Source organism: Amborella trichopoda, chromosome 7 (genome assembly GCF_054954075.1).
Source record: "Amborella trichopoda isolate Santa Cruz 75 chromosome 7, AtrichopodaSantaCruz75HAP2 v2.0, whole genome shotgun sequence".
Taxonomy (NCBI): domain Eukaryota; kingdom Viridiplantae; phylum Streptophyta; class Magnoliopsida; order Amborellales; family Amborellaceae; genus Amborella; species Amborella trichopoda.
The window spans coordinates 11260947-11280381 of NC_142342.1; the positions used below are offsets into that span (position 1 = coordinate 11260947).

Consider the following 19435-nt stretch of genomic DNA (forward strand, 5'->3'; position numbering starts at 1 on the left):
TTTCTAAATTATCAATCTAGGAGCATGTCACACATAGATTATCGATATCTTAGGTCGATAATCTAGGAGAATGAAGCAATTGAGGTAGATGTCACCCATAGAATAAGAGCTGGGTCTACGAAGGAGAGATGTGCAACTAGAGTTTTATATGACATACCAATGAAGCTAAAGGAGAAGCTCTATAGGACAATTGTGAGACTAATTTTACTTTATGGGGCAGAATGTGAGGTGGTCAATAAACAATATACTTATAGGATGAGTGTAACTGAGATGAGGATGTTGAGATTGATGAGTAGCAAGAAAAGAAGGGATAGATTCAAAATTAATATATTGGGGAGAACTTAGGTGTGGCTCCAATAGTCGATAAGATGAGAGAAAGTAGACTTAGGTGGACTGGCCATGTGCAACATAGACCTAGTACATCTGTTAGGAGGTGTGAGTTGGTTCATGTGGAAGGCTAAAAAAGAGCAAGGGGTAGGCCCAAAAGGACATGGTTGGAAGTAGTGAGAAAAGATATGGGGACTTGTGCCCTTACTTAGGGTATGGCCGTTGATAGAGCAGAATGACATACCAAGATTCGTGTAGCCAACTCCATAGATTCAAGATTCCTATAAAGTTTTGAAAAAGTTTTATGTTGGCTGCCTACCTAACACAACCCACCTACTTTACCCGGGCTTGGGATGGGTTGAGGAAGTTTAAGGTCCTCACCCTTCTTAGACTTAAAGTGAAGAAGCTATTTTAATTTGAAATATATATGCGTTCTATGCAATAGAGCTAGATTTTTAAAACAACAAAGATAAATGTGAATCCTGCTCGATAAATTTCTCTTATATATCCACTCAAAAAATACAGAGAGAAACAACAACAAACACACCCAAGCTATGGTTTTACTGCAATTAAAAATGGTAAAATAAATGAATGTACATTTTTCAAGTATTTTAGACAAAGATCCTAACACGATTTAGTTTTCAGGGAAATTAACTTCAATTAGGATGATTTCCCTATTATAATCAAAACTGTGCCACTATCTATAAAAATGACATCCAAAAAGCCGGTCTTGTTACTTTTTCCTTGCAAGCTACACATTTTCCTAATACGAGTCTCTTATATATCGACTCAAAAAACAACAACAAACACACCCAAGCCATGGTTTTACTGCAATTAAAAATGGAAAAATAAATGAATGTACATTTTTCAAGTATTTTAGAGACAAGATCATAACACCATTTAGTTTTCAGGGAAATTAACTTCAATTAGGATGATTTCCCTATTATAATCAAAACTATGCCACTATCTATAAAAATGACATCCAAAAAGCCGGTCTTGTTACTTTTTCCTTGCAAGCTACACATTTCCCTAATATGACAAGAAAAACTAAAATAAATATGTGAAAACAATTTAACTTTAATCAATAACGAACTGCCAATCCCCATTCTCCATAAATCATTACTCACTTAACTTGTTCACAAAAAAAAAGAAAAAGAAAAGAAAAAACTTCATAACAGAATCGGCAACTACATCAAACAGAGCACAATTTGCTCTCAATGGAAACTGGAAAACAAGTTTAACAAGTTCTTATTTAAAAATCTTGAAAACACAACAATAGAGGACAAAAAAGTGTCCAAAACCCTTATATATATATATATATATATATATATATATATATTCCCTCCCCTTCCTTTCATTTCAATCTTCCCTTACCATGTTTTTCTTCATTTAGATTCTTGCTTGCTATTTTCTGTTTACCATTGTTGCAATTATTTCTTGTAGTCCTTCATTGTTTTTTCATGATTTTGTGTCAATAAGAATGGTTGTTTTGTATGTCCTCATTTTCTTGCATTGCAATGCTCCTAAGTAATTACATTCACTAACCATGTCCACATGGTTCTCTTTATTTCAGCTCAAGCATCATATGAAATATTAAACATAGATAGTGGGCTTACAAATAAGCATAGGAGGCATGAATCCCTTGACATTAGTGAAGCAGATACAAAAGATTACTTCTACAGAAGCTTCATTTGGGGTTTCAGAAGAAGCATCATGGCATGCCAAGTACAGGGATTCTGCTTATATCTTTATTGGCGGCATTCCATTTGACCTCACTGAAGGGGATCTACTTGCAATTTTTGCTCAGTATAATTTTTTCTCCTTTATGTTGCGCCCTTTATATTAATGGTCATTATTATCTGCAGTTCTGCACTTTAATTCTTCCATTCCTGGTCTGCATATCCTAATCTGTTATTTCATGCTACTTGTTATTAGCCAATATATCAGGTTTCAAATTATGACAAAAATTTAAAAGGAATGGTGTTGTCTCCAATATGAAGTTAGTTTTGGAAATGGCCAAGATCACCACTCTTGTTGTGTTCTTGGAATGTGGTTTTCAAGTAAAAGGCATAAAAGTCACCCTTTAGGGTCATTGGGAAGAGCATCTCAGGAGAGATTATGTCCTAGATAGAGAGGCATGACCTGCGAGAGAGAGAGAGAGAGAGAGAGAGAGAGAGGCTATTTTCCAATGGGGTTTTGGTTTGGTTCACTTTGAATCATTGGAGAGAAAGCCTTTCAACTACTATCAAGGTTCACTTTTTTGCAGCGGTGTTGGGGTGGGAAAGAGGGAGGTTGATCGATGGTATTGTCAGGTCAGGAGAGCAGGTTTAGAAGGGAAAATTGACTAGGGTTTTGTCAATATTTAGAGCTATATTTCTTCTCTCAAAAAAAAAAAATTTAGAGCAATATTTCTCTTGTAACCCAAAATTGTAATATTTATTGATGGTGGATTTTGACTTGCCAAGGTTGTCGATGGGGCCCTTGGGTGAACCAGCCAAATCTTTGTGTTTGGTGTGTTATTGTCTTTTATTTTGCTTGATTTCTAGCACTCCATTTGTGGTTGTCTTCGTCTATCCCATTTAGTCAATTATGCACGATTTTGAGTGGAATCCTGGTATTTGGGGTTCCTAGTTCTTCAAGCAAAGGATTCTCGAGGATCCTACATAAATCCATGTTTTATTTGATATTTTTTACAATATTTCCCTTTGATATTTTTTTGATGATACCACTGTAATTTATTCAACTAATGAATACTGGATAGGAATGTATTTTTTTTTCTTTTAAGTTAATTGTCTTTCATATAGTACATGTTATGATACAAATTTTTGCATTCACAATCTGTGGATGCAACTCTTAAACATATTACAAAAGTGTGCTCTCAAAAAATGCTGCTCTTTAAAGAACTTACAAATTCTATGATCGAAGGTGAAAAAGGAAGAAGAAAAGAACAAGTGGTGCGGGAAAAGGAGGCAGGGAGAGAAGAAAGCAGTTTGTTTTTGGACCATGGAGCAACTGCCACCATAAAACTTTGTGAGACCCCAAGATTGATAATCTACTCCTTTTATGAGTTGTGGTGAGCGATGTCTGTTGTTGTGAGATTAACGCCATCCTTAGGAAGGTTGTCTGCCAGGGCATTGGTCCAGCGTTATCAACTTCAGGATGCAGATTGGATGGCTGTGATCTGTGGTTCTAATGAGGGCACATCAACTCTAATGCAGGTAATAAGGTTCGAAAAATTTAGAGAACTTAGGGAAAATTATCAAACTGCACCTGATATTTGAACCATTTAAAATATAACTCATTTATTTTATTATCTTATTTCAAATAGCCAATCTTTATTTTGATCAAATTTCAAATAGGCCATTAAATAACACATTCAAATGGGTTTTGAAATTTCTCAAATTACACCTATGGTAAAATGTTAGTTCAACTTTTAGGTGCATTTTTTTGATAAGTTTTTAAAAATTATAAAAATATGATATTGCAATGAATGACATGAATATTTGATTTATGTGACAGTAGGTTAATTTATTATTTATATCTAATATATCTATTGTCTAAGTCGATGATAACCTAATAGGCTGAGCAAGAATAAAGAGTTCTTGTCTCAGGTTGGCAATGAGCTAGGTTGGCTCAAGCCCTAACCTATTAGGGTCAGGCTGGGCCAAATAGAATAAAAGAAAAACAAAATTAAAAACAAACATAAAGAAAAAGGGCTGCCAGGTCGGGCTGGCCTTGGCCCAAGCCTGGCCTAGCCTGGTCCTTGGGCCGTGGTGGCCCTAGCTCAGTCCTCAAGCCACATTTTGTGGCCCAGGTCCTAGTTTTTAGGGCTGGGCTGGGCCAGTCCATTGCTACCCTATGTCTATTCTCATCTAATCTAATGCAATTAACATATAAAATAAATTAATCCATCTTATTTTAATTAAATTAAATAAAACACATACCAAGTGAAACATATACCAAGTGACCAACGAAGCACAAAAAATATATGAACATCGTGGAACCAAGGTACTGCTACACTTAAGGTTGTAGCATATAGACAAATGAGGCGGAGGTGAGATATATTTGCGAGATTAGGACATCTGAAGTGATAAAAGCTTTGAGGAGGATAAAGATAAGAAAGGCTTTAGGACCAAATGATATCCCTATAGAGGTTTGGAAGTGTATTTGGGAGATTAACATATGCTAGCTGACCGAACTGTTCAACAAGGTGTTGAGAACAAAGAAAATGCCAGAGAAATGGAGGAAAATTACTATGGTCCCTATTTGAAAGAACAAATGAGACATACTGAATTGTGTGAACTATTCAGGAATCAAACTTATGAGCCATACTATTAAGCTGTGGGAGAGAGTGATTGAGCAATGACTAAGGTATGAAACAAGTGTATCAGAAAATCAATTCGGTTTTATGTTAGGGAAGTCAACAATTTAGGTCATTTTCCTAATTATACAAATGATTGAGAAGTTCACATGGAAGGGAAAAGACCTCCACATGGTCTTAATTGAATTAGGGAAAGCTTATGATAGTGTACTTAGAGATTTAATTTGGCTAGTGTTTAAGAATAAATGAGTCTCTAGATGCTATATTGACATGGTCAAAGATATGTACAAAGGAGTGCTAACTATTGTGCAGACAATTAGTGGAGAGATAAGTAAGTTTTCAATGACCATAGGCTTACATCAGAACTCAGTGTTGAGCCCATATTTTTTTGTTTTAGTGATGGACAAGCTAATTAGGCATTTACAAGGTGGGGTGCCTGGTCTATGTTGTTCGCGAATGACATAGTTCTGATTGATGAGACTAGAAGCGGCAACAATGCAAAGTTAGAATTTTTGAGAGGTGCTCTAGAATCTAGAAGTTTTTAAATTGTCGGGTCTAAGACAAAATATATGGAATGCAATTAATAATAATATGAGCAGAAATAAGGAAATGGGTAATGGTGAAGAAATACCTAAAAGAGAGTATTCTTGATAGCTCGGGTCGATATTCTAAAATAAAGAGATTGAGGAAGATGTCACACATAGAATTAGAGCTGGGTGGGTGAGGGGGAGATGTGCAACTAGAGTTTTTTTTTATCGCCGCATATTAATGAAGTTGAAGAGGAAGTTCTATTGGACAACTTTGATACAAACTTTGCTTTATGGGATGGAATGTTGGCAGTCAAGGAACAATGTACCCATAGTATGATTGTAGTTGAGATGAGAATGTTGAGATGGATGAGTGGCAAGACAAGAAAGGATAAAATTCGAAATGAATGCATTTAAAGGAACTTAAGGGATGGCTTCAATAGGCAATAAGATGAGGGAAAGTTGACTTAGGTGGGCTTGTCATGTGCAACACAGACCCAATACAACACCAGTTAGGAGGTACGATTCGGTTCAAGTGAAAGGCTCTAAAAGGCTAGGGGAAGGCCCAAAAGGACATGGATAAAAGTAGTGAGAAAAGATACAGGAACTTATGTTCATACTAAGGGAATAGCCCTTGATAAAGAATGACGAAACATAATTTGTGTAGCTGATAGAGGTGGGTTGACTGCCTTTCTAGCTCTCTCCATGTTAGTCACCTATAGAGGTGCCTCTAAACCTCCAAAGCCTTTCCCCATCAACTCTAAACCTTGTTCCTCGAATCCCAAGTCCTCGTATGCCTTCAGTAGATTGGGGGTTGTGGCTTTTAAAGGCCTAGAGAGTGCAAGTGAAATTATTTATAATAGATTTTACACTTTAGTAGGAGCGTACTGTAGTTGACTAACCAAGGGTTAGGTGGTTTATGGCCCGGGTTATGTCCGAATATCCCTGGGCATGTGATACTACCGTTGAGGGTCTATAATGGTAATCCCTCGTTGAGGTTGGAGAGGAGCCCAAGAATTATATTTATAGACTAGGAGAGCTGTGTGGTCTTCTGTGTGCAGAGAAAGGCTTGGGAGAGCAAATGTCAAAATTCTCAACAAAACTTCCGTGCGATTTGTACATATGACAACTGCATTTTGGGAAGGAACCCTATGTAGAGGGATGCTTGTACATGTGCATGGAGAGATTGACTAACTTTGATGGACCAATCATGAACCTGACTTTCAATTTTGACCTATTTAGTACCAATCCACTTATATTAAAATATTTCTAAGTGTTTTTTATTTTTTATAGACTTCGAAAATGTTGATTTCATCTAAAAATATCTTGTTGAGATTTTTGGAATTTTTAAGAATTTGAAAACAATTTTAAATGCTTTAGAAACCCTACAAGGATATTTACATAATTTAAATATTGCAGGGGTATTTTTGGAATTACGAATTTTATTAGTGGGACCCACATGGGGGGGCTAAGGGCCTAGCTCCCACATGTGGCGCCCACTTGGGCTTCACATTCTAGTCTGCACAACCCTAAGTCAAAATAGCCTTCTCCCCTTCAAATGCAATTCCAACTCCTTATTAGTCTAGGACGCCCTAGGCCCTAGAGTTATGTATAAAGGGCGTTGTTCTCCCCCTTAGAACTTACGCCAAGGCCTCTCTCTCTTTCTTTCTCTCCTCCACGCCACCTCTCTCTCTCATCTTTCTCACTCTCTGAGCACACAACCCTTCCTAAGTGTCAAAGGTGGCATGCCTACCAAAAAGGGGAGAAAAAGAGAGGGTTCGCCCAGCCCTAGGTTAGAGTTTGTGCCTTTGTGGTCTGCCTTAGGTTTAAGAAGGGTCTTCTCCGTGAAACCCTAGTTTTGTTTTTTACTCTCTTGCCCCATAAAATTCAGCAAGGGTGTCCAGAGGTTCTTCCAAGTTCATATTAGTGAGTTCAGCAGGATTTGGAATTATTGGCATCATTGGTCAGGTGATCTGGTGTGGGGTGTGCTACACCCTGGAGGGGTAACCCTAAGCAAAAGCCAATAAGTCTTCTCATATTATTTAAATTTTATTTGCTGCTTGTTTTGTCTTATTTTTGCCTCCTTAAGTCTCAATATTGTATTCAGTGTGAAAAAAGATTGTATAGCAATGAATTTTAAAGATCTTAGGCTGTATTAGGTTCGAATTTATTGTATTTGTAGTACCTATAAGTGAAATTTCCAGCAATTAATAAAAAAAAAAAAAAAAGAATTTTTTTGAATATATAGCCTGGAATTCTACATAACCATTTTTCATAGTCCTCCCACTGTCCCATCCAACCTAACATTCCTCAACTCCTTTACCATAAATACATCAACCTCATTAAACCAATCCCCCGCCCCCAACACACCAAAACACCCACCCACCACCCAAAAGAAAATAAAAAAAAATGCAAAAAAGAAAACAATTTCCCCTACAAACCTTTGTCTCCTGTTTCATGTCCAAACCCCTGTTAACTCCGACCAAACTCCACCTGAGTCTAGTTCTGTCACCTCCCTACCCAACCTCTCTGTTTGTATTCTTGGCTCCTCATCTCACTCTCTTATCCTTGGCCACTACTTCCAAAAGAGACTTGAGGCCCTTCATAACTCCCTCATTTCTAGCTTCTCCCCTCCCAGATATGACTCAGGGACATAAAAAAATGGGTTTCAACGCTCTGGAAGTCCAAACTTATTTCCTGGTTACTGCATCATATCATCTGCTCTACTTTCCTTCTCGTTGAACTTTGTGATGCAGCTGTCTAATCCCAAACCCTATCCTTCAGATTAGTTAAACTTTCTCTTTCTCCTTGGACTACGAAATTTGTTGCTATTCCTCTTCATCGTTTTTCAGATCCATGCCCAAGGAATTCCTGTTCATTTGTGCCACCTTCTATGATCCAGGCTATTGGTAATCTTTGTGGGGGATTCCTTAAAACTAGCTTGAAACGGCCCCATTCTCTCCCTTCGGGTTCGTACTCCATTCTCATCATTTCCTCGTCCTTGGAGGCCATTCCTGAAGCACTCAATCTCTCTTTTGGTAAACATGCATATTCTATCTCCCTTAATCCCCAGCCTGCAACCTCCCCTATCGGTTTGCTTCCATTGATTAACACCATCCGTCTGTAATCCAGGATCAGTCCCCTAATCCTTGATACTATGATCGTTCGTTGTCTTGCGACCCTGCCCCTTGGACCACAGTGGTCTGTCGGCACAAGGGCAACTATGGGATTACATTTGGGCCACTATGCAGTTCATACAAAATTAAAAACAACTCAAAACACAATGAACGACATGATCATCATCTCAAGGTCACTTCCCACATGGATCCGAGATATCTCAATAATTATTGAGTCTTACAACTCAAATACAATGGTGTGACTTATTTAGCGGTTCCGACAGCACCACCGAATCATGCCAACCAATGGCTGGAGGGGGAGAACACACTTTTTTTTATGACAAGAAAAAGACATTAAAAGAAAGAAGGAAGCCTAAAGCTTGAGCTCCAGGTGGGGAGATAATCTTAGGGTTTACTCAAAATTGCATGTGTTTGGTTGAGATTTGTTGCTGAGTTTATTGTTATTTCAATTTCTCTACATCAATTTGGTATCAGAGAAGAGCACATCGAGTAGCAAAATGATTGCCTACAAGGGTGAAAAAGGCGGATCAGACTGCCTAGACAACTGCCCAGATTCCTGGGTGGCCCTATATTGCAGGGGGGGGGGGGGGGGGTAAGACAGGCCATATAAAAATGAAGAGAGAGAGAGAGAGAGTCATAAATGCAGTGAAGAGAAAGGGAGTGTGCCATAAATGTGGAAAGAGGGGATGCAATAAATGCAATTAAGGGAAGCGTGCGTGGGGGAGAGAGGTATGTATTAGAGAGAGAGAGTGCTGTAAGTGTGATGACAGAGTGCCATAAATGTGATGGTGGGGGGAGAGAGAGTGCAATAAAAAATATATGTGATGGAGAGAGCGAGACGTGTGTATGGGGGAGGGGAGAGAGTGTCATAAATGTGATGGAGAGAGAGTGAGAGTGCCATGAAGAGTGCATAAATGCAATGGAGAGAGTACCATAAATGTTATGGCTTTCTCGCTTTCATTGTCTTTCTTTTTCCTTATTTTTTTAAGCTAAGGATGGTGCCTAGGAAACGTTGCGCCCAAATTTTTCATTATCAGTTGCCCAAAGAATCTCCAAAGTTTATCGAATTCTTCAAATCCGGTCAAAGATTTTGATGTGGAATTTCATTGCTTTAATCCCCCTTTAAACCATGAAAAATGGTTCTAAGGGGTTTTGGGCGTTGTATACCACCACCACCCAAAAATAAGATATAAAAAATAAATGAAACTTTCTTTCCTTTGCAAGGGGGAATGATTGAATCTCGTGGATAATTTTCCACTTGCAGATGCGGTCAATGTGCCCATTGTGTGGGTGCATCATGAAATCCCATATATGCACCGATGAGTGTTTTGCAGCTTCATTTGATTACTTTGCATTTTCCTCTCTCCATGTGTGGCCAAAACAGATTTGCGGGAACATTGAGTTTGTTCGTCTCTTCAAAGATATCCTTTTGGGATGAGGGTAGGGGGATATCTTTTTGGCCCAACTGATGGCATGTATGGAGTCACCCTCCAACACCAAGGAAACTCAAGGTTGCTGGAACAATTTGAGCCTTGCTAGTAGTGCCTTTGCTTCAGTCACCATTGCTGATGTGTTACCTATAGGGCCTAAGAGATAGTATTATCAAGTTTGTAATCTCCTTAAAAAGTTTGCCAATGTGGATTTGCGATCCAGTTTGGCGGATCGGCAATCCGGCTAAGCAAACCGGTCATTTAATTTTTTTTTTTTTTAAAAAGTGAAAAAATATAAAAAAGTGGGACCGGTTCTATCAGAGAACCTGGGGCAGAGTCATGGGGGGAACCAGCCAGTTGTTGATATCTAGCGGGAATCGGTTTGGCCCTGACGATTCTTGATCTGGATCAGGCATTTCCAATCTTGGTCGACGTTTTTTTTTAACCTTGTTGCCAATAAATGTCATTATCATATAGCCTTTTCCCAATTAGTTGGGGTCGGCTACACGAGTCTTGGTTCGCCATTCTGTTTTATTTTAAGACCATACCCTCAGTGAAGTCGTAAGTCCCCATATCTTTTGGAACTACTTCCAATCACGTCCTTTTGGGCTTATCCTTTACCTTTTTCAATCCTTCCGCTTGAACTAACTCGCACCGCCTAACAGGTGTTGTACTGGGTCGACGCCACACATGTCCAGCCCACCTAAGTCTACTCTCTCTCATCTTATCGCCTATTGGGGCCACACCTAAACTTTTCCGAATGGATTCATTTCGGATTCTATTCCTTCTTGTCTTGCTACTCATCCATCTCAAAATCCTCATCTTTGCTACACTCATTTTATGGGTATATTGTTTTTTGTCCGCCCAACATTCTGCCCAATAAAGCAAAGCTGGTCTCACAACTGTCCTATAGAACCCTTCAGCTTCATTGGTATGCAGTGATCATATAAAATTCCAGTTGATCATCTCCACTTCGCCCACGCAGCTCTTATTCTATGTACGACATCTTCCTCAATCTCTCTATTTTTTTGGATTATCGACTTAAGGTATCGAAAGTGCGGTCTTTTTTGTACTTCCTGGCCGTCAATCTTAACTACTTCTACGTCTCTACTTCTATTACTACTAAACTTGCATTCTATATACTCTATCTTAGTTCGGCTAATTTTAAAACCTTTGGATTTTAAAGCATCTTTCCAGAGTTCTAATTTTGTGTTGACGCCGTTTGGGTCTCATCAATCAAAACTGCTGCCAATAAATGTATACGTGCTAAATTCAATTATATTCAATGCTTTTCAAATATCACATGTACTCCCATTTTTGTAAAAAAATCAATTCTTATTATTTTGTTTTCACGATTATATCTTATGTTGATACCATAAACCATAAACATTAGACCCAACCTAATATCAATGTTTGCTGGTTTTTGAATCCTTGCAATGACTTATTGGAGGTGTGTACCTCGAGAAAATAACCTTTTGAGCATTGTAAGATGCGATCTTCATTGCATCTTATGAGTTGATCTCTGAGAGTTGGTTATAGCACACCAGGGCCTTTATCATTATCTTACCAATATGAAAGAGGTAAATTTTTTTTTTTTTTTTAACTTCAATTTAGAAAATGAACACAATTAGCCTTATTTTACTAGCTGTAGTGTTATGAATTGGTGAATCGTATATTGCATTCAATTGCGGATTACAACATGATATATTTAACTTGGTCATAGCCCACTCCAAGATTGCAGGGATTCTAATTTTGGAATGTACAAGAACCTATATCTATAGGAAATTCAACTTGTGATGTCAATCACAATCCACAACTATATAGAAAATACAACATGTGATGTCAATCACAATCTATAACTATATAGAAAATACAGCATGTGATATCAATCCCAATCCACAGTTACGATATCACAATCCCAATTACCCAATACTCCCCCTTAAGTTGGCTCGTGAAGATCCGAACGCCCAACTTGCTGTGAAGAAATTGAAATTGCTCGTGACTTAATGCTTTGGTGAGAATGTCTGCTACTTGATGCTTAGTAGAGACGTGAGAGGTTTTAAGAATGCCTAAACGAATTTTTTTTCGGATAAGATGACAATCGAGTTCTATACGCTTAGTTCATTCATGAAACACGGGGTTGGCAGCGATGTGGAGAGCAGCAGGGTTGTCGCAGTATAGGAGCATTGGATGTGGGTGAGGTACACCTTGAAGTAAGGCTTTGAGCCACACGTGTTCACATGTAGCTACAACCATAGCATGTTACTCAGCTTCAACTGAAGATCGTGATATTGTTGGTTGCTTCTTAGTCTTCCATGAAAGTGGACAAGCACCAAGGGAAGTAAAATAATCGATAGTCAATCTCCGGGTCATGGGGTAGATGGCCCAATTGAAATCACAGTGAGCTATTAACTGGAGAGAGGAATTGGATGGGATTGTGATATCGTAACTGTGGATTGGGATTAATATCACATGCTGTATTTTCTATATAGTTGTAGATTGTGATTGATTACACATGTTGTATTTTCTCTATAGTTGTATATTGTGATTGACATCACATATTGTATTTCCTATAGATTTGGATAGTTTGTTGTACATTCCAAAATTAGGATCCCTGCAATCTTGGAGTTGGCTGTGACCAAGTTGTATGTATCATGTTGTAATACTCAATTGAATGCGATATACGATTCACCAATTCATAGCATGGTATCAGATGCACAAACTCGTGCACAACCTTGCAGTCACCGACTGCACACAAAACTTGCACAAACTCGTGCAAGGTGTGTAAAAAAAGAACAGCAACAAAGCACTGAATCTTGTAGAGAGAGAAACAAAGAAAAAGGACTCAGTAGAGAGAGAAAGAGTTTGCAACCTATCCGTAAACAAATAAGGCACCGCTGCTGCTACATGTCAAGGTGCTAGTGATTTCAGTACCTAGAGAAAGAGAGCGAGAGAATATCAACAGAAACCAAGTCAGGCAACTTGGTAGAACCAAGCTAGAGAGAGAAAGAAAACCCTCTCTTTCAAAGCATGTGTCAATGGGCATGCAAATTTTGGAAGGCAAGTGTTCATAGTGGATCGTGCCAAGCAAATTGCTATCTTGGGGCTAATCGTACCAAGCAAACGAGAGATGACGTTGGGGTTTGAAACAGTGGTCAATGCCCTAGTGAAAATGCTCGCAAACAACAAAGAGTCAACTTCGTGGCTTGCAACAAGCAAACTGCTAGCAAATCAACTGGTGGTCACATGCCAAGGAAGCAGCTAGGGATGGTAACTCTCCCTCTATGTCAAGCTCAGATCCGAGGTTCAAGAGAAGAGTAACAACCACTCTCTATGGAAGCTCAGATCCGAGGCTCAAGAGAAGAGTAACAACCACTCTCTATGGAAGCAGCAGTCTCACAAGCAATTGCCTATTTGGTACAACGCAGGGTAAGAATGGCCAAGGACAACGCAGTCACCATGGAAACACCAATGGCAAACTTCTCGATGAGATCATCCTCTATTAGGTCAGAACCTCGGTGCTAAAGACTGAGCCATTGTCATAGACAGAGAGGATCACGAGCCCATATGAGATGGCTCTGATGCCATGTCATGAATTGTATGTTGTATTCAATTGAGTGTTACAACATGATATATATAACTTGGTCACAGCCAACTCCAAGATTGCAGGGATCCTAATTTTGGAATGTACAACAAACTATCAAATTCTATAGGAAATACAACTTATGATGTCAATCACAATCTACAACTATATAGAAAATACAGCATGTGATATCAATCCCAATCCACAGTTACGATATCACAATCCCAATTGCCCAATATGTAGGTTCTTCTTTTAATACGATACAAGTCGATATTACCAAAAAAAATATAATATACTTATTTTAACAATAACGGCATGAGGGTTGTTCTAATGGATCCCATTCTCCCATAGCGAAGGGGTTCATACCATTATGTAATAGCCGTAGGATTTTTCAAGATAAGCTCATTATTTACTCAGAATGGACACTGTGCCTGTTACTGTTACGCAACAAGGCTTGGGCAGGTATATTGTTATAATGGCTGTTATAAGCATTAATATAGTGTTTTGAACTGTGGTCAATGGTTATAGTTAATGTTTGCTTATAAAAATGGGGTTTATGGTTCTAAGTTCTGACCTCCAACATCCATTTAGTGATTGAAAGTAACATTTCTTTTTATGTAGTGATAACCATCTTTCGTTTTCTGTACTTTTTTTTTAAATTTTTTTAATGGTTACTTTCTCAGGTATGGCGAGATTGTTGATATCAACCTAATTAGAGATAAGAGTACAGGGAAATCTAAAGGTTTTGCATTTCTTGCATATGAAGATCAGAGGAGTACAATCCTTGCAGTAGGTTAGTAATTTATAAGCTATCCAAAACTTTTGACTCTCATTGTTTCTTCTTAAAGCATACTTGAAGTTCTATATTTGTGTTAGTTGAAGCTTGGAGAAAAAGCATTAGCTTCCACTTCCATGCACTGTTGACAGTTGTTTGTAACTTGAAGTTTATTGTTTATGCTAGTCTTATGGATCTATGTAGTTCCATTTCTACGGTTTTCAGATTTGAATTCTGTCCTTACCATATTTAGCAAATTGGAATTTTTGTATTTTTATTTTTTTTATTTTTTTATTTTCAAAATTTGACTTTTTTATGTTAACAGATTATAACTGCGACATTTTCAAAAAATATTTCCAAGCCAAAAAGGGTGTTCCAATGAAAATGTGTTCTCAAAAAATTAAAAATAAAATTAACTCCATAACCTATTCTCCAAGAAAAACACAACCTGGAAAAAAATTATACCTCCAAAAACGAAAAAACACCATTTCGAAGGAATAGCAAGAGACTCAATTTAAGGCTTGTGCTCGGTAAATCTTCTTTCTTTCTCTCTTTATCATTCTGTCTGTGTTCCTCTTTTTAAGTTTTCTCAGTTCTTCCTGGTGTGTCAAACTGTACAGGATTCTGATCTTCAGCTATAATTTACCTAAACATCAAGCCCTATAATATGAGATTTCATACATGGAATCATGTATTATATTCATAAATAAAAAGATTCATCATTGTTTTTGTTTTTGTGAAGTAATAAAGCGTGATATATGTGAACGAACTATGGTACTCACAAATGAAGTAACATTTTCATGGAAGCATTACTTATTGATGACTACTGTAAACTTTTTACTTTTTAGCAGTTTATACATATCCGATTTTTCACTTCATTTTATTGAACCCAATCCGATATTTTCATGATATTTTATTTACATTATTTTTGCCGGTCCATATCTTTTATCGGATTTGTTTGTTCTGACTTTTTTCTGGAACCAATTTAACTCCAATTTTTTTGGTGAGCCAATATATTATTATTCCCCGACTTGCTATGTAAGGTCCTTATATGTGAATAACAGGTTAAATTTGTTCCATACTTGTGATCTTCTTGCCATTAAAATGATATTCTTGCAGATAATTTTAATGGAGCTAAGGTTCTTGGGCGGATCATAAGGGTTGATCATGTCGCTGACTATAAAAAGAGACAAGAAAACGAAGAGGAAGAGGGGCTTAAAAGAGAGGCACGGGATCTTTGCCGTGCTTATCAAAAAGGCAATTGTAACCGTGGAGCCGCGTGCAAATTTTTACACAGTGAACAAGTAAGATTTTAAATGCTGATAAACAGAGAAACATGTGTGGTTTTTGATATCTGTGGTTTCCTTCATATATCTGCATGCTTATATATTTGCTGAGTCAAAATTATAAGTATTAAAAAAGACCCGGGGGGGGGAGGGGATGACCCAAGGGCACAGTTGATATTCACTGATGGGGATGACCCATGGGCACATTTGATATTCACTGATTAGCTTGGTAGGGTTATGTTCCATATGTGTGAGGCAGGCATGAGGTCCCTCTCCGAATGCAGGTTTAGGTCTCATGTTATGTGTAGAGTGTCTATTGTCATTACTATTCAGGTCTTAAAACTAAAAATAAAAAATTCATGAGGATTGATACCATGCATTCCTTTTTGAGGCATGCATAGTTTTACCATGGAAGGTAGATAAGATGATAATTATATAGATAAACAGCTTACTTTCTTTCTCCTAAATTGACATTATTTCTTATCCAACGGTAGCATGATACTTGTTTCATATATGGCTAGTGGAGTTTTTTTCGGTCATCAATATCTGTTGGTCCCTTTTTGAGTTGTTTCACATAGAGCTGCTCCATCTGGAACTTTGTTAAGTGGAAATTGTTTGATGATTAAGTTGCATCACCTGGTTCAACCCTGTTTGCTAAACACGATGATGACCTAGTTGGATTTCCCCAAACTAGAAAAAATTGGTTGAACCAAGTGTTGGTTACATTATTCTTTTGTTTTCCGGCAGTTGCCTTCAGTAGCAACTGCATAACTTGCAACTCAAAAACTAGGAACCACAGGACCCTAGAGTTGTTTTATGGTCATCACTACGGAGCAAAGGGATGTTGTAAGGTACAAATGACTTCCATTTTATTTAAGTAATACAGGACAAATATGACAAGGGTGTGGTTTGTATAGAGCCGAGGCTCTAAACAAACTAGAGCCCACCTTCGAATAGTGTCAAGAAATATGGTTTCAATACTGGAAAGTTTTGTGATAGCCTTGAATTATATTTTCTTCTTATACTTATAAAATTTAAAGCTTCAAGAATAGTGTAGATCGAGCAGAACTATGAAAACTTTAAAATCTTGAAAATTGACGGTCCAAAAATGCATAACAAGATGCACTATTTCCAAAACTTGAAATCCATTTTTTTGTCATGTCCATGCATCTTGATGTCGAAATGATCAATTTGATGATATTTGGGCATCAAAACAACTTCTTCTAGTGAAAGTTTTGAGGTGGGCTCTAATTTGATTGTTTAGAGCCTAGGCTCTATATAAACTTTTTCCATATCACAATCATTTTCAGTGTTCTTTTATATCCTCAATTCCTTTGGTGTGTGCTGAGGGGTGTGTGTGTGTGTGTGAATCCCAGGAAGATGCCAACACGAATTGGGCCAACAAAGACGGCGGTTCAAGATGGGGACATGACAAACATGATGACCTGTTGAAGAGCCATCGGGGACACGTTCGGAAATCAGAAGCTCAGCCACATAATTTGGTGCTTTCAAGATCTTCTCACAAGGATGACAATAGATCTAGTAGCCATGAAAACCGTGGAAATCGGAAGCATTCAATACGTTGAGATTGTGGAGCCTCTCTAAGTTCTAGATAGGGAAGGGAAAATTAACTAACGAGGATTATAAGAAGTGGTTGATTAATTGTAGAAGTTTTTTGGTGACGTCTTCGTTGGGCCCACCTCATTTACATGTACTGTATATCATATCATCTAAAGCAGGAAAGGAGTTTTTCTTTAGTGGAAAACTTCAGCAAACGAAAATTCTGACGAGAAATTCTTTCTTCTATAATTAGGTAAAAAACTAGTTTAGGAAATACTACTGTATAAATTGGAAAAATTCTGCCATCAGTGAATTGTTTCCAGTTCAATGTACTAGCACTTCAAATTCTTTGAAGATGCATTCAGTAGCAGTTTTGAGCACATGTACTATGCTTCCTTGGGAGCATAATCGTTTACTTCCACTCCCTCCAACTCGAAAGGATTTTTTTTTCAATCTGAAATTTTGGGAGCTACTTAAGAATTAGTAGATGATTATTGATAAAACAAACAGAAAAAGAAATTGAAATATAAGTTTTCTAATACTTAGATCAAGCCATCAAAAAATTGGATGGCCGGCATGCAAAGGGAATACCATGATGAAATTCTTTTATTGAGATGAGGTTATATCCCCAAAATTCTGTTTCTAATTTGTAAAAAATTCTATGTAGACCCACGGAAGTATATGGATATTAGACTCCCGAATCTTCCCTTCTCTGTCTCTTGTCAGGGAAGTTTAATGGAACTTCAATTGTCTTAGGTGGGTTGACCAAAATATTGCAAAACTTGCAATTAACTTATATTGCACACTAACCCCTGTTTATATATACGAGAAATGTGCCTTAAAATGAGGTAATTTAATAGTTTTAATCTATTACAGATACCTGATGAGATAAGGTGTCGAACTTTCGAATCCCTTTGGAATCCTATTTGTCGAAATCGTATAATCCACTTTTCATCGATTGTACTGGAAAATTATCACAACCGTAGAAAAGGTTATCTAACGAGTGATCAAAACGTTCATTTCATATTAAAACGTACATTATATGGCATGTCAATTGAGGCACTACATGATAAAAGAGAAACGTCGTCTCAAGAATGTTTTCATCTCATTATTTAGTAAAATCGAAAGATTATCGGACTCTTTCAATGCAGGATGAAAAATTAAATTTCGTGCGAGTTCACCTCATGAATTCTTTGGAAATCGTGTAAAAGCATTAATTCGGCTTCATGGTTCTCATACTTCATTCCACCTATACTTCATCTCATAAATTTCTGAATCGCACATGTTACTTTGTCAATCCCTGTCATTCGGGGGGTAGCTGTTTAGGCTATAAATTTGACCTAATCCTTCACTTGTCATGATACATTTGAGAAGCCTTACTTGTTCAAATTTTTCATAAAAATCAAGTATTGAACTCACATAAAATTAGAGTTTAATGCTTTGGTACTATTTAAAGTAACATGGATACATGTCTAATTATGACTCCCTCAGTCCAAATTTTGATTTTAATTGCATATTAACCTTAATTTGCCCATTACAAGACTCCCCAATGAATTTAAACCACTTGTGAGACTCTCCGGTGAATCTACTTCTTACACTGCTATGCTCTGGTACATTCAATACAAACCCCATACCACCTTTACTACTTACCATAATTCACATTTCCCGATACTTAAAACCCCATTCATTCTCCGAATATATCAATGACAAATATACCCCTCATTATTCCCTTTATTCTACAAACTTTGAGGTTCGAAGATTTACAAGCACATTTCAAATGACAACAAACACAGAACTTGCTAGATGGGTAAAATAGAAATATAGAACCCTCTCCTACAAGTTACTCCTGACAAAGAGATTACACTCTAATGACATGTTAAATAAAGCCATAACGAACATATGTTCTGGATGAGATGAACATTCCAGAAATACCGTGATGGTGCAAGATCACATGTCATCACCAAAGCAAGACACAAGGAATACTACACTATATCACAACTATATGACACAATCGAGAACTACTTATCGAAGTATTTGACGACTATAAATAGCTCTATCAAGGCAAGAAAGAAGAGATCAAAATCAATTGAGATAGAGATATCAAGAGATCGAGATTAATAGAGAAAGAAGTCACACAGAGAGAACATGTACACCAAGATATTTATGTGTGTACACCATTGTATATTTGTATGAACGAATACATACAAGCATGCATAACAACAAGAGTTACCTGCTAGTTCTTTCTTCTACATTTCTCTTTCTGATGTTCATCTGTGATACATTAAACAAAGGTATTTCATATCAAAATTGGATGAGACAATGAATGTAATTAATAAGGCGTTTGTGGATACTTTGGAACTGTTCGATCCCATAAACAAAATAAAGCTCTATTCACATATATACTTTGATGGAGTGATTGTTAAAGTTCTTTTAACTTTTTTTTTTGTGTCCATTTCATGTTTCAACTTAAAATCACCCTAATAGTCTCA

The 19435-nt window shown here is 37.3% G+C and overlaps 1 protein-coding gene across 2 annotated transcripts in view; it reads left to right on the forward strand.

Moving 5' to 3' along the window:
- LOC18444018 (RNA recognition motif (RRM)-containing protein) overlaps positions 1-17316 on the forward strand; it is a 30933-nt gene extending 13617 nt beyond the window's left edge. For both annotated transcript variants that reach the window (XM_006854197.4, XM_020673559.2), the window contains 4 exons: positions 1901-2133; positions 14009-14118; positions 15220-15404; positions 16763-17316. In XM_006854197.4, coding sequence (XP_006854259.1) covers positions 1961-2133; positions 14009-14118; positions 15220-15404; positions 16763-16972 — 678 coding nt within the window. In that variant the 5' untranslated portion in view covers positions 1901-1960 and the 3' untranslated portion in view covers positions 16973-17316. The remainder of the gene's footprint in view (positions 1-1900; positions 2134-14008; positions 14119-15219; positions 15405-16762) is intronic.
- Positions 17317-19435: the final 2119 nt, after the last annotated feature.